At 43.4% G+C, this 13,923-nt stretch overlaps 1 protein-coding gene across 1 annotated transcript in view; it reads right to left on the reverse strand.

Moving 5' to 3' along the window:
- nell2a (neural EGFL like 2a) overlaps positions 1-13,923 on the reverse strand; it is a gene marked incomplete at its 5' end in the record, with an annotated part of 218,220 nt that overhangs the window by 140,115 nt on the left and 64,182 nt on the right. Inside the window, one exon of the mRNA XM_080438099.1 lies at positions 13,753-13,855. Within this exon, the coding sequence (XP_080294225.1) occupies positions 13,753-13,855 (103 nt within the window). The remainder of the gene's footprint in view (positions 1-13,752; positions 13,856-13,923) is intronic.

Below are 13,923 nucleotides of genomic sequence, written 5' to 3' on the forward strand. Positions count from 1 at the left end.
ATATACACTGTTGTGTTTTCAGAGTTATCCAATAAATTGCTGTGGGTGCACCAGGAATAGGAATCTGCCTTAGTCACTACAAGCCAAATAGATCATATCGGGGACAGGGGAAGGCACTAGGTAATCACTCGGGCAAAAAAGTGTCTGTCTGATGTGTAGCTCGTGTCAGACAGATAGGGAGAATAAAAAATTGATTGACACCGTAGGTCAGGCCCCATCACAAAGCAGCCCATCATGAAAGTGGATGAACTTCGAGGAGAGGAAAGTGTTTGATGCTTCCACTTGACAGATGATCAAAACAAGACTTTTGGAACTCCTTCCGCACGAAGACCTGCGCAGACAGATAAGGCTTTTAACCCATTCAGACCGGGAAAGCATCTGTCATTTTCTATTTTTAACCATTATCTTATACTTTGGCTATTAAAAAATAGCAGATATACAAGCTCATAGCGAGTGCCGCGCTATGAGCTTGTAGATCTGTTATTTTTGAAAAATCATGACAATTTGTGCAAATCTTTGAATATATATTTTTTTAAAGCGAACATTTTTAACTCATATCTTTGCTTCTGGGGGGTTCAACAAATGTCTTCTAAATCCTAACAGTTTTTTGAAAAAACTTATGCTGCTACAGTATAATCAGTGATTCTCAAACTGTTTCATGTCAAGGGCCCCCAAAATTATATGTATTTGGCCACGGACCCCCATCTCAAAATATGTTGTTCCAGGGACCCCCCAGAAGGAAAGATTTGAGTAAAAAAAAATCGGTTTAAAAATATATATAATATTCAAAGATTTGCACACATTTTCACGATTTAGCAGATCTACAAGCTCACTCTGTGCCACGCTATGAGCTTGTATATCTGCTATTTTTGAATAGCCAAAGTACAAAATAATGGTTAAAGTGGTTACACAGATGCATTCCCGGTATAAATGGGTTAATGCGCTTTGCTTCCCTGCGGCAGGACAACTCCGCAGCGCCCATCTCCTCCAATAGCCGCATTCCTAATTAGCCAATTTGTAATTAGCGCCGTAGTACCGTTGTGCCTGGTCCCCAAGCAGCCAAAGGTAACATTTCAGAACCATTAGAGACCTGGAGCCCCTCACCTCAATTGTCAGTTAATGCTTCGAGAGCTTGTCGAGGGACAATAAGTTCCATGCTTGCCTGCCTCGCTCGACCCATGGCAATTTGCAAATAGATGAACTGACGATACAATTGCCACACAAAGAATCAGACAGTCCTATAGGGTTTCCAAAAAGGCAAAAGGAGGGAGACCACTGTATATTGCTAAAAAAAAAACGTTTTAACACCTTTCGAATACGCATCCTGTTTATCTTGGTACAGAAACACACAAAAATACTTAAAAACATGGAGTCATAGGCAATGCGTTTTGAGTCAAAACTCTTCCCCAGGCAGCAAATAAGCCTTTTGGTGTGTTTGTGTGCCTGGATAAACACTAAAGGATGCATACGTGAAGGTTATTCAAATATGTTTGCATGTATGCAGCTTTCCTGTGGTGCACATACAAGAAAGGTAGCATGCAGAGGCTTAAAGTGGCCTATAATGATGCCCTGAGGATACTACTTAAGGTCCCTAGATGGCATAGTGCCAGTCACTTGTTTGCAACATGTGGAATCCACACATGTGAGGCTCTCTTAAGACACTCCATGTATGGATTCATGTCTAGGCTGGATGAGTCAATCCTGGGAAGAGCTGTATCCGGTACTCGTCCAGGCTGCGTAAACACTGGAGAGTCAGCCTCTATGTATGATTTTATGTTGTTGTTTATTGTGTGATAGTTGTATGCACTCTATGGACCTCCTGTGTGTCTGGAATAAAGTTTGAATTGAATTGAATTAACAGTAGTATCTTTCCTCATGTGTTTGTTTGTTTGTTTGTGGTGTGGTGTGGTCTACAGCTCAGTTTTCAGCACAATAGTTCCTGCCAATTTTGTCACTAAATCTCAGGGATCTGGGCACCCTCACCCAACCATGTGCAGCTGGATTCTGGACATCCTGTCGGGCCGTCGCCAGGTGGTCGAGAACGGACAGAAACACGTCACAACCACTGACCTTCAACACATGGTCCCCTCAGGGCTGTGTGCTGAGCCCTGTCCTCTACTCCCTGTACACACACACAAAACAACTGCATGGACAGCTCCAACATCATCATCATCAAGCATGCTGATGATCACATGACGTGTGATGATGGGGCCTGATCGTCAATGACGATGACACAGTGCTAGAGCACTGGTTCTCAAAGTTGGGGTCCAGGGACCCCCGCAGGGGTCCTTGGGGGAGTTCCAGCGGGTCCCCAGATAAAAGGATTGATAGTTAGAAACAAATGGACTGTTACGGATCTGTAACTCCGACAGTATATAAATGGAACCAATTATACACTGTCCGAGTTAAATTAACAGTGTAGATTGGGGTCAGATTTTACATTGGATTGCATAGATTGGGGTCCCAGAGATAAGAGATAAAATGAATTTCAATTCAATTACATTTTATTAAAGAGTCAAATCACAACAAGTTGTCTCAAGACACTTGATATGTAGAGCAGAGACCCGACATTGTCCCACCCTGAGCAAGCAATTTTGCGACAGTGGCAACGAAAAACCCACTTAACTGTGGGTTTGGCGGCCGGTGGCCTATAACATGCATATCGAACTGGTGTGTCCTTGGAACAAAAAAGTTTGAGGAAAAACTGGCCTAGAGAGAGAGGGTCCATTAACGTGACGATGGCGTTGTAGTTAGTTAGTGACTTTCCTTGGTTCTCCGAGAAACGTCACATTACGGCCGCACGCGTGCGCGCGCGTCACGGCCCGAAAGGCCCAACAACACCGCCTGTACACAGCCTCAGGCGGAAGGATGAAGAAATTCAGCATTGAGCCTCTGCATTCGCGCTGCACAGCAGCACATTAAAGAGCATCCTGACAAGTTGCATCGCCAGCTGCTATGGGAACTCTGGCCTGCCCTCCCTCCACCTCGGAGCGCTATACAGACGGTGGTTATATGGACAGCCTCAGGACAGGGGTGAGCCTCCCTCCCTCCTTCCCTCCAGGACATATTGTGTGTACACCAGGCAGTGTGGAGGCCAAGGCAAAACGGATTATTAAGTACAATAACCACCCCATAGCCTCAATCTCTTCACGCTGCTATACTGTCAGGACAGGCAATGCTGCAGTATCAAATACTGACACAAACAGACTTAACCCTTTAAGGCCTGGAACGCATCTGTGTCATTTTTAGATTTCTTTGGGCTATTAAAAAAATAGCAGATATACAAGCTCATAGCGCGGCACCGAGTGCCGCGCTATGAACTTGTAGATCTGCTATTTTTGAAAAATCGTAAAAATGTGTGCAAATCTTAGAATATATATATGTTTTGAAGCGAACATTTGTAACTCAAATCTTTGCTTCTGGGTGTCCCTGCAACAAAATATTTTGAGATGGCGGTCCAAATACATATCATTTTGGGGGTCCTTGACATGAAAAAAGTTTGAGAACCACTGATATTATAGCAACAAAAGTTTTTTCAAAGAAACTTAGGATTTAGAAGACATTTGTAGAACCCCCAGAAGCAAAGTTTTTTTTTTTAAATAGCAGATCTACAAGCTCATAGCGCAGCACTCAGCTTGTAGATCTGCTATTTTTTGAAAAATCGAGAGAAATCTTAAAATGACACAGATGCGTTCCGGATTGAATGGGTTAAGGGACAGTTTCCCTCAGCCAGGGCTGCTGAACAGGCACTGTTAGAGCCTTGCTGCTGCACATGTCTACATATTCACCCATGTATTACCTGCTGTACTTTTGACTGTAATCTGCACTATTTTGCACCCAGAGCAGGTACAGTCCTCCCGTGGGTTGATTGTGTACATACAATCCTACACACACATCCTCATACACGTTTATGTACTGTATATTTGATCATGAACACAATAGACTGAGGAACACTGTAGCCAACAGTGTGTGTGCAACCTGCTGTATATTTGACTTTTCTATGCTGTGGTGTGCTGGCAGAGGTGGAAAAAGAACTCAGATATTTTACTTAAGTAAAAGTATCAATACTGCAATATAGAAATACTCCGTTACAAGTAAAAGTCTGTAATTAAAAATGTACTTGAGTAAAAGTACAAAAGTATTGGTATCAAAATGTACTTAAAGTACCAAAAGTAAAAGTACTAAAATGTTTGAAAATAGCAGATCTACAAGCTCATAACGCGTCGCGATGCGACGCGTTGTGCACTTGTAGATCGGCTATTTTCAAAATAGCCTATGTATAAAATAGGGCTAAAGTGATTAATGTATGTTTTATAATATAATAATTGATAATTGCAAAGTAACTAGTAACTAAAGTTTTCAAATAATTGTAGTTGATTAAAGTACAATATTTGCCTCTGAGATGTAATGGAGTAGAAGTAAAACTATTGGAAATTGGAAATACTCAAGTAAAAACTACCTCAAAATTGTACTTAAGTACAGTACTTGAGTACATGTACTAAGTTACTTTCCACCACTGTGTGCTGGGGAGGCAACGCTAGACAGAGGGACGCACTTCAGACTAGACAGATTGATCAGGCGGGGCTGGCAAGGTGATAGGGACTGAGCTTGACTCTGTATTGGCAATACTGGATGATGAAGCCAGCCACCCACTGCACACAGCACTTTACTCACAGAGGAGCACATTCAGTGATAGGTTTCGATCACATTAAATCTGTCTGTGTAGCACAGACAGATTTAAGAACTGCTTCATCCCTGCTTCATCATTAGACTGTGCAATGAAGCTCGGGGGGAGAGGAGGGGGGAGGTCAGCTAATTTATTATGTAGCTAGTGTTGTGTTTTTTTACCTCAGATTTTTTACTTCTTATAACTTTTTTCTGCATTCTATTGATGTAATGTATTCTATATATTCATCATGCTTATTTTTAGAATCTATGTCTGAATGTACGGCAACTGGAGCTGAACAGACCAAATTTCCTTTGGGATTAATAAAGTATATCTATCTATCATCATACAGTAATACCTCGGCACCATTCTTGTGCCTGTATAGACTATATGTCTCTATAACGTTTATGGATATTTTCTTAACTCTTTTATTTGTATTAAACACTGTAACTGCAGTTGCAAGAAGGTTGTATACAACCATGTATAAAAGCCATTCATTTACTCCTTTATACTTAAAGATAAATGAAGGGCCAGGAGATCCCGAGTTGAGCACGCCAAGCCTTTGGAATACTTAACCACTAAGACCCTCAATCACAATGGAAACAACAATGGAAACAAGCTTTGGCTTTTGTGTTTGATACATTTTAACCCATTAAGACCTGGAACGCATCTGTGTCACTTTTTCATTTGAGCTAAAAGGCATTATTTTAGACTTAGGCTATTCAAAAATAGCAGATATACAAGCTCATAGCGCGGCACCGAGTGCCGCGCTACGAGCTTGTAGATCTGCTATTTTTGAAAAATCATGAAAATGTGTGCAAATCTTTGAATATATATTGTTTTAAAGCAAACCTTTTAAACTCCAATCTTTGCTTCTGGGGGTCCCTGGAACAAAATATTTTGAGATGGGGGTCCGCGGCCAAATACATATACATTTTGGGGTCCTAGACATGAAAAAGTTTGAGAACCACTGACATAGTAACATTTGTAGCATTTGCTACCAATAAAATATTCTATTCTATACTTAGTAAAATGGACCCGAGTTGGCACTGTACTTTATGGCCTCTTCTTTCTCTCTACACCAAACCTCTTCTTGATCGGCTATTTTAGGCGAAACGTTCCCCCAGGAATACAGATGCTAGAGCCTGAAGTGGTCACACAAGGGATCACCCTGCCTCTTGTAATGTGTACGCAACATAACAACTAGATTATGAGTCATACGCATCATCATTATCCCCCACGTTGTTGCTGTGACCTACTGTTATGGGTAAAGCTTAACCCATCAAGACCAGGGAAAGAATCTGTGTCATTTTTAGATTTCTTTGGCTATTAAAAAAATAGCAGATCTACAAGCTCATAGCATGAGCTTGTAGATCTGCTATTTTTGAAAAATCGTAAAAAGTCTTTGAATATATATATTTTTCAAAGCGAACATTTGTAACTCAAATCTTTGCTTCTGGGGATTCTACAAATGTCTTCTAAATCCTAACAGTTTTTTTTGAAAAAAACGTATGTTGCTATATCAGTGGTGCTTAAACTTTTTCATGTCAAGGACCCCCAAAAAGATATGTATTTGGCCGCGGAACCCCATCTGAAAATAATTTGCTCCAGGGACCCCCCCCCCCCCCCCCAGAAGCAAAGTTTTGAGTTACAAATATTCGCTTTAAAAAATATAATTTTGCACAAATGTTCAAGATTTTTTTTTAAATTGCAGATTTTCAAGCTCATAGCACTCGGTGCCGCGCTATGAGCTTGTAGATCTGCTATTTTTGAATAGCCCAAAGAAATCTTGACACAAAAATATGACACAGATGCGTTCCCAGTTCGAATGGAATAAACGATGTCAACACAAGCAGATTAGCATGACTGTGAAGCCCAAAGCCTAAAGTGGCACCTGGATGAGGAGAGTGTGAAGAACCTCACAGCGTGTCAGATCAAACCACAGCCACACAGCACACAGGCAGCCATGTGTGTGTGGGTGGGAGGATGTGATGCAAGATCTGAGCTGAATCCAGTTCACACAAGATGTCCTGCATGGTGGGTGAGGGCGGGGGTGGGTGGGGTGGGGTGCTAAAAATACATATGCCAAGCCATTCCCAATCTGTGTGTGGGCCGTGAAGATATTGCAAGCGGCCCACCCTCAAATAATTGGCAAAACACTAAGATTTTGATGATAATATAGCATTAATCTAGAGTAACAAATTAATGTAAAATTGTTTTAAAAGTATGTATTTTTTTCTTGACAACCTTGAAAATGTTATTTTCATAGTGATAGCGAATAAAAAATATAAATAAACTAGAGGAGCACAGGTCTCCGCCAGGTCAGGTACGTTATTGTGGCCTCCTGGTGGCGCTATAATAGGCCAATGTGAAAAGGGTGCTATTTATTCTTAGGCCTTTCACGGCAATCGGACACTGCATTCATGATTTGAGGCATTTTGGTCAAAATGTGTTTTGCTAAATTAGACCTGCTGGTGGCGCTATCAGGCCAATGTGAAAAGGGGGGCATTTCTTCCTCGGCCTAGTGGGAATGTGCGTGTAAAATTTCACGGAAATCGCAAGCTGCGTTCATGATTTGAGGCATTTTGTTCAAAACGGACCAATCCTGCAAACTTTGGAAGCCAACCTTAGCCAATGAGGATAGAATTATGGAAAATCGGACAGATTATGACGTTTGGATAAAATCTGTAGGAGTAATATAAAAAAATGGGTTTTGCACAAACGGCCTCCTGGTGGCGCTATAACAGGCCCATGTGAACAATTTGGGGCAGAGGTTCTGAATTGGCATCGAGGGAGTGTGTGTGCACAGTTTCGCAGCGACCGAGCCAACGGTGCCGGAGATTAGCTGCTCGCAGACGGACAGGACACACGGACGGACACACGGACGGACAGGGTGCAAAACATACTCCCTCGCCATGCCTTTCGGCCTGGCGGAGACAATAAACATGCTCTGGAAATGTAAACAGTTAAGCATTAATTTATGAAAAAAAAAATAATTAGAATATGGAGATAAGAGGTTTCTGCCTGACAGCTACGATTATGCTATAGGCTGGTGCTACTGATGAGCACTATGCAAAACAATTACTGAACCAATGGGAGGGAGCTCATATTATTGAAAGCAAATATTAGAACGTTAATCAATCTTATAGAACTATAGCTTCCCAACTTTCATGGTGTTCTCAAGCACCAGTCCACTTTTAATACTTTTGGAGAAAGAAAATACATACAGTATATCATCCCCTTTTGTGGGCAATTTGAGTCAAAACAAGAGAAAACCTGAGGTAAGTAAAGCTAATACCCAGCTGCGAAAATCACTTCGGAGGTGAATAGAGGGAATCTGAGGAGTCATGGGGTAAGCAGGGTAATAAGAGTCCACACTGTGCATGCGAGCGTGCGTGTGCAAGTGTGCAGGACTATGGGGGAAAAAAATGAATTCTATCTAAAGTGTGATGAAACAGAATTATTCATCTTTCGAGAACATAGCCAACGCACAACAGCTATTGATGACGAGTGAAACCAAAAGCAAACAACCTTTACGCTCAGCATTCTGCAGCGCAGCATCAGTTCGGAGAGAGCATGGCCTTAAGAAAGCCTTCATTTCCTTCTTCATTTTCCCCTCGGGATGAACCCAACGTCTGCGTGTGTGAGGTGCCTGCGCACCGAGCATGACCTCACCCGGTTGCGGTGGTGGAAAGTAACTACTATGTACTTAAGTAAAATAGAATTTTAAATGTTCTACTCCACTACATATCAGAGGCAAATATTGTACTTTTACTCCACTACAATTATTTGACAACTTTAGTTACTAGTTACTTTGTAGATTTTGATTATTATTACAAAACATACATTAACCACTTCAGCCCTATTTAAACTTTGGATTTTTATAAACTTTTATACATAAAACTTGTGAAACAGGGAATTCTGCATAATGAGTACTTTTACTTTTGGTACTTTAAGTACATTTTGATACCAATACTTTTGTACTTTTAATCGGGTAACATTTTTATTCTGGACTTTTACTTGTAACAGAGTATTTCTATATTTCAGTATTGATACTTTTACTTAAGTAAAAAACTGTTTGTAAACAGGATCTTATGTTTGCATAAGAAAAAATAAATAAATAAATAAAAGACAGAGACCCTGTACTAAGCGGTAAGCAACGTGGGGGGGGAGTTTGTGCCTTGATCAACAACAACTGGTGCAAAGATGTTAAAATCCTAGATAGTCACTGCTCACCAGACCTTGAACTTTTAATCATAGCCTGCCGTCCTTTCTACCTACCACGCGACTTCAGCATTATGAATTGTAGCCGTTGTTTACATTCATCCTGGAGCTAATAAGGACACAGCTATGAGGGAATTACACCAGGCTATCAGTGCTCAAGAAAATCGTCACCCGGACTGCGCAGCCATCTGCCTAGGTGACTTCAACCGGACAGACTTAAAAAAGGTCTTTCCCAAATTCCACCAGCATGTCACCTGCAGTACCCGTGGTGACAATATTCTTGACCACTGCTACACGCCCTTCAAGGATGGATACAAAGCTCTCCGCCGCCCACCGCTAGGAAGCTCTGACCACTACGCCATCCAGCTGCTACCTGCCTACAAACAGAGGCTAAAAAGGGAGCGGTCGTTGAGAAGGAAATCCGAATCTGGTCTGAGGACACAGACGCTATGCTACAATCCTGCTTCTACCAGACTGACTGGGGGATGTTTAAGAACGCCGCTGGGAATAACATCAACGAACTCTCAGACTCAGTCACTGGCTTTATCAGTAAGCGCATAGATGACATAGTCCCAAAAAAGACAGTTCGGATCTATCCCAATCAGAAACCATGGATGGACAGCGGAGTACGTGCACATCTGCATGAACGGGATGCTGGTTTCAAATCTGGCGACGTGGAAACGCGCAACACGACGCGCGCGGCCCTAAACAGCGCCATCAGGAAGGCGAAAAAGGCCTACACAAAAAAGATGCAAGACCAACTCAGCAATGGCGACATCAGGAGCACATGGCAGGCGGTACACACCTTGACAGACTGCAAAACAAGAACCAGAAGCGAGGTGAACCCGCCTGCCTCCCTCCCCAACGAACTGAACACTTTCTACGGCCGGTTTGAGATCAGCCCCAACCGCGGCAGCCAAGCGGGGCCATCAGCAGCACCAGCAGAGGAGAACCCTCTAACCATCTCGGAGAGAGAAGTGCGTACAGCCTTCGCACGGGTCAACATCCACAAGGCAGCCGGACCTGATGGGATTCCAGGCCGGGTCCTTAAGGCATGTGCAGACCAGCTGGCGGGTGTCTTCGCTGACATCTTTAACCTCTCCCTCTCCCAGGCTGTGGTCCCTGCAGGGTTCAAAATGTCAACCATTGTGCCCATTCCCAAAAAGGCCAAAGTGACATGCCTGAACGACTGGAGACCTGTCGCTCTCACCCCGATCGTCAGCAAGTGCTTCGAGAAACTGGTGAGGGAATACATCAGCTCCACGCTACCTGCCTCGCTGGATCCGTGGCAGTATGCATTCCGCAAAAACAGATCCACCGACGACGCTATTGCCATGGCTCTCCACACCTCCTCTCGCACATGGACAACAAGCTGCTGAAGGACAAATATGTACGTATGCTGTTCGTGGACTACAGCTCAGCATTCAACACCATTGTCCCAGCAATACTTGACAAAAAGCTCAGAGACCTAGGGCTACACCCAAGCATGTGCGACTGGATACAGGACTTCTTGTCCAACCGACATCAGGTGGTGAGAATGGGCAGCATCACATCCGACCCCCTGACCCTCAACACCGGAGCACCCAGGGATGCGTGCTGAGCCCTCTCCTCTACTCCCTGTACACGTATGACTGCATAGCCACACATGTCTCCAACACCATCATAAAGTACGCGGACGACACGACAGTGATAGGCCGAATCGTCAACAACGACGAGTCTGACTATAGAGAGGAGATCAACTCACTGGCACTCTGGTGCCGGGAGAACAACCTCTCTCTTAACGTCGACAAGACCAAAGAACTGATCGTGGACTTCAGGAGACCGCGGAGAGACCATGCGCCCATCCTCATCGACGGTGCTGCAGTGGAAAGGGTCAGCGAGTTCAAGTTCCTCGGAGTACACATCGAGGAGGACCTCAAATGGGAGACGCACACCACACACGTGAGGAAAAAGGCTCAGCAGCGACTGTACTGGCTCTGCCGCCTGAAGAAGCTCAGAGTAGGACATCGCATCCTCAGGCTGTATTACAACAGTTCTGTTGAAGGCATCCTAACAGGCTGTGTCACGGCCTGGTACGGGAACTGCACTGCCCGAGAAAAGATCAGCCTACAGCGAGTAGTGCGATCGGCAGAGCGAATAATGGGAAGCGAGCTCCCAGCGCTCCAGGAACTGTACAAAAAGCGGTGTGTGGTCAAAGCCAAGCGCATCATCAAGGACAAGCACCACCCAAGTCACAGACTGTTCAAACCCCTACAACGACCGCGACCGGGCAAGGGGCTCTACCGCAGTATCAAGAGTTCCACCACCAGGTTCTGGTGCAGTTTTAATCCGGCTGCTGTCAGAATGCTGAATGAGGCATAAGCCTTGTTCAGCAGCCTGACAACAGGCGGTGCAGACTTTTCTGGCTCTTCCTGAACACACCTGTGGATTATACCAGGGACAATGACTTGGACTTAGCTCCCCCTCGGACACACCTGTGGACTACACCAGGTACAAATGACTTTTTGTTGCACTCCCTCATGGAGCTACTTGCGGATTATACTAGGGTCAGTCCACCAGGTGGACACGCACTGACCTTTTGCACCTTAATCCCATGTATAACGCACTGACTTTTTTTGTCTTTTTATTGTGCTCTTTTTCTCTAAGCACCTTAACGTCCATATGTATATCATGCACAGTATAAGTATAACATGCACAGTATACATACATTGCTGCTATGCTCAGGCACCTTAGTTTTTTATTATCTCAGGTACTTTGTAAATATGTAGATAACTTGTCTGGCCTTCTGTTGCTCTCTTGTTTTGATCTCCTTCCCACATGCCCCCCACCCCTCTTCTTCTCCCCCCCCCCTCTTCTTTCTATGGAAATTAACGTTGCGATGGGAACGATGTACAAAAACGAATTTCACCCACTTTTTTACCTTGTAAACCTGTGATGTGACAATACAACTGATTCTGATTCTGATTCTGATCATGTGCTTTATGCTATAGATTCAGAATGTTTTCCAGCAGTGTAAAAGTACTGTAGCTAACTACATTTATGAATATTTCTCAATCATTTATATCTCTACTCCACTGCTTAAAGTCTTCTTACAACCTATCAACCGGAGATAGAAAGATGCCGGATTTGAAATCGATGCAAAATAGGCTTCGGTCTGTAGAAATCAATGGCGTGACGCTGTCCATATTTTTTGACGGCCTATGCTGTAAACAGGAAGTCGTTTGCTGAGAGAGCGTTTTCGCGTTCCCCGTTTGTTGTAGGCCTGATGTTTGTCCGGGTGTGTTTTTGCAGTGTTGCTGGTGAATAACTGATGTGTCCATCATGTATATTATGCAACAAGGATGGTTGATCTCAGGAGGCATGGTGGGAGGTAGCTTAGCAACGCAGCACAAGCCTGGTCAGTTGCGAAGCAAGCCTACACACTGAAGGCGTGCTCTGTACTGTGTGTGTGTGTGTGTGTGTGTGTGTGTGTGTGTGTGTGTGTGTGTGTGTGTGTGTGTGTGTACTTGTATTGCTAGTATAAGTAGAATTTGAGAAATAAGACTTTGTGAGAACAATTTTCCTGAGCCTCACAAGAGAAATGGTTGTTTTATGGTAAAAGAAAACAGCAACAAAAAGGAGGAGTTAAGGCTTACAGTTTGGAAAAGAATCAGGCTAGGGTTAGGATAAGACATTTAGATGTTATCTCCAGGAGTTAAAGGAGTAGTTCACCCACAAAATGACTTATTTTCTATCAATTACACACCCCATGAAGCCTTGAATTGTTTTTGTTGCATTCCTGAGCCAATAGTTTGATGACCAATTGAGTGTCCTACTGAGCAGCCACCCGGCCATCAAATTATTGGCTCAGGAATGCGACAAAAACTCAAGGCTTCATGGGGTGTGTAATTGTGTGGGTGAAGTGGTGAACTACTCCTTTAAGGTTGGATTCATGCCTGATTTATACTTAGTTGTGTGTCCTGGGGTCATGCACCAAAAAAATAGCAGATCTACAAGCGCACATTTTCAGCTTTAAAGTTAAAGTTGTCAAAAAAATAAAATAAATAAAATACCAAATACAACCCAAGGCCCCCACAAGTACAGTAATACAAACATGTTTGTGTTTGTGTGTGCGTGTGCATGCGTGGGCAAATGTGTTTATTTGTAAGTACAGTACGTGTTTGTACGAACGTGCACGTGCGCTACACAAACGAGAGCGTGTGTGAGTGAGTTAATGGGTTCTCTCACACACTCAACACAAACAGAACGTGTTGAACTTGTGTTAACCCGTTCAATCCGGGAACGCATCCGTTTCACTTTGGGTTTATTTGGCTATTAAAAAATAGCAGATCTACAAGCTCATAGCGCGGCACCGAGTGCCGTGCTATGAGCTTGTAGATCTGCTATTTATATTTTTTAAAGCAAAACAAATCTTTGCTTCTGGTGGGGGTCCCTTGAACAAAATATTTTGAGATGGGGGGGGGGGTCCCCGGACCAATACATATCATTTTGGGTGGTCTTTGACAAAAGTTTGAGAACCACTGATATTACAGCAATATAAGTAATAAAAGAGGAAAGAAAACTGTTAGGATCTAGAAGACATTTGTAGAATCCCCAGAAGCAAAGATTTGATTTAAAAAATGTTCGCTTTAAAAATATACATAATATTCAAAGATTAACACAACTTTTCACGATGTTTCAAAAAAGAAATAGCCCAAAGTATAAAATAATGGTTATAGCTATAAAAATCTAACATGACATACTGCATATATGCGTTCCCGGATTGAAAGGGTTAAATGTTTGACAGTGAGCTGGTGGAGTGCACACATTAAGTGTAGGAGGAGGCAGTATAGTAAGTGGAGGAGGTGATGAACCACACTCACGCTGGCACTCCTTGCAGCAGGCACCCTTCATGTAGGCAGGCTGTGTGCCCGCAGAGCACTGTGGGGGAGGGCAGGAGATGACCTCACACTGGGCACTGCCGTTCTGAGGGAGCAGGAGAGAACACACACACACACACAATAGTAGGAGAGCAGGTTAGGTTTCACCCCAGT

This window comes from Gymnoscopelus braueri (assembly GCF_963280865.1).
Source record: "Gymnoscopelus braueri genome assembly, chromosome: 9".
Taxonomy (NCBI): domain Eukaryota; kingdom Metazoa; phylum Chordata; class Actinopteri; order Myctophiformes; family Myctophidae; genus Gymnoscopelus; species Gymnoscopelus braueri.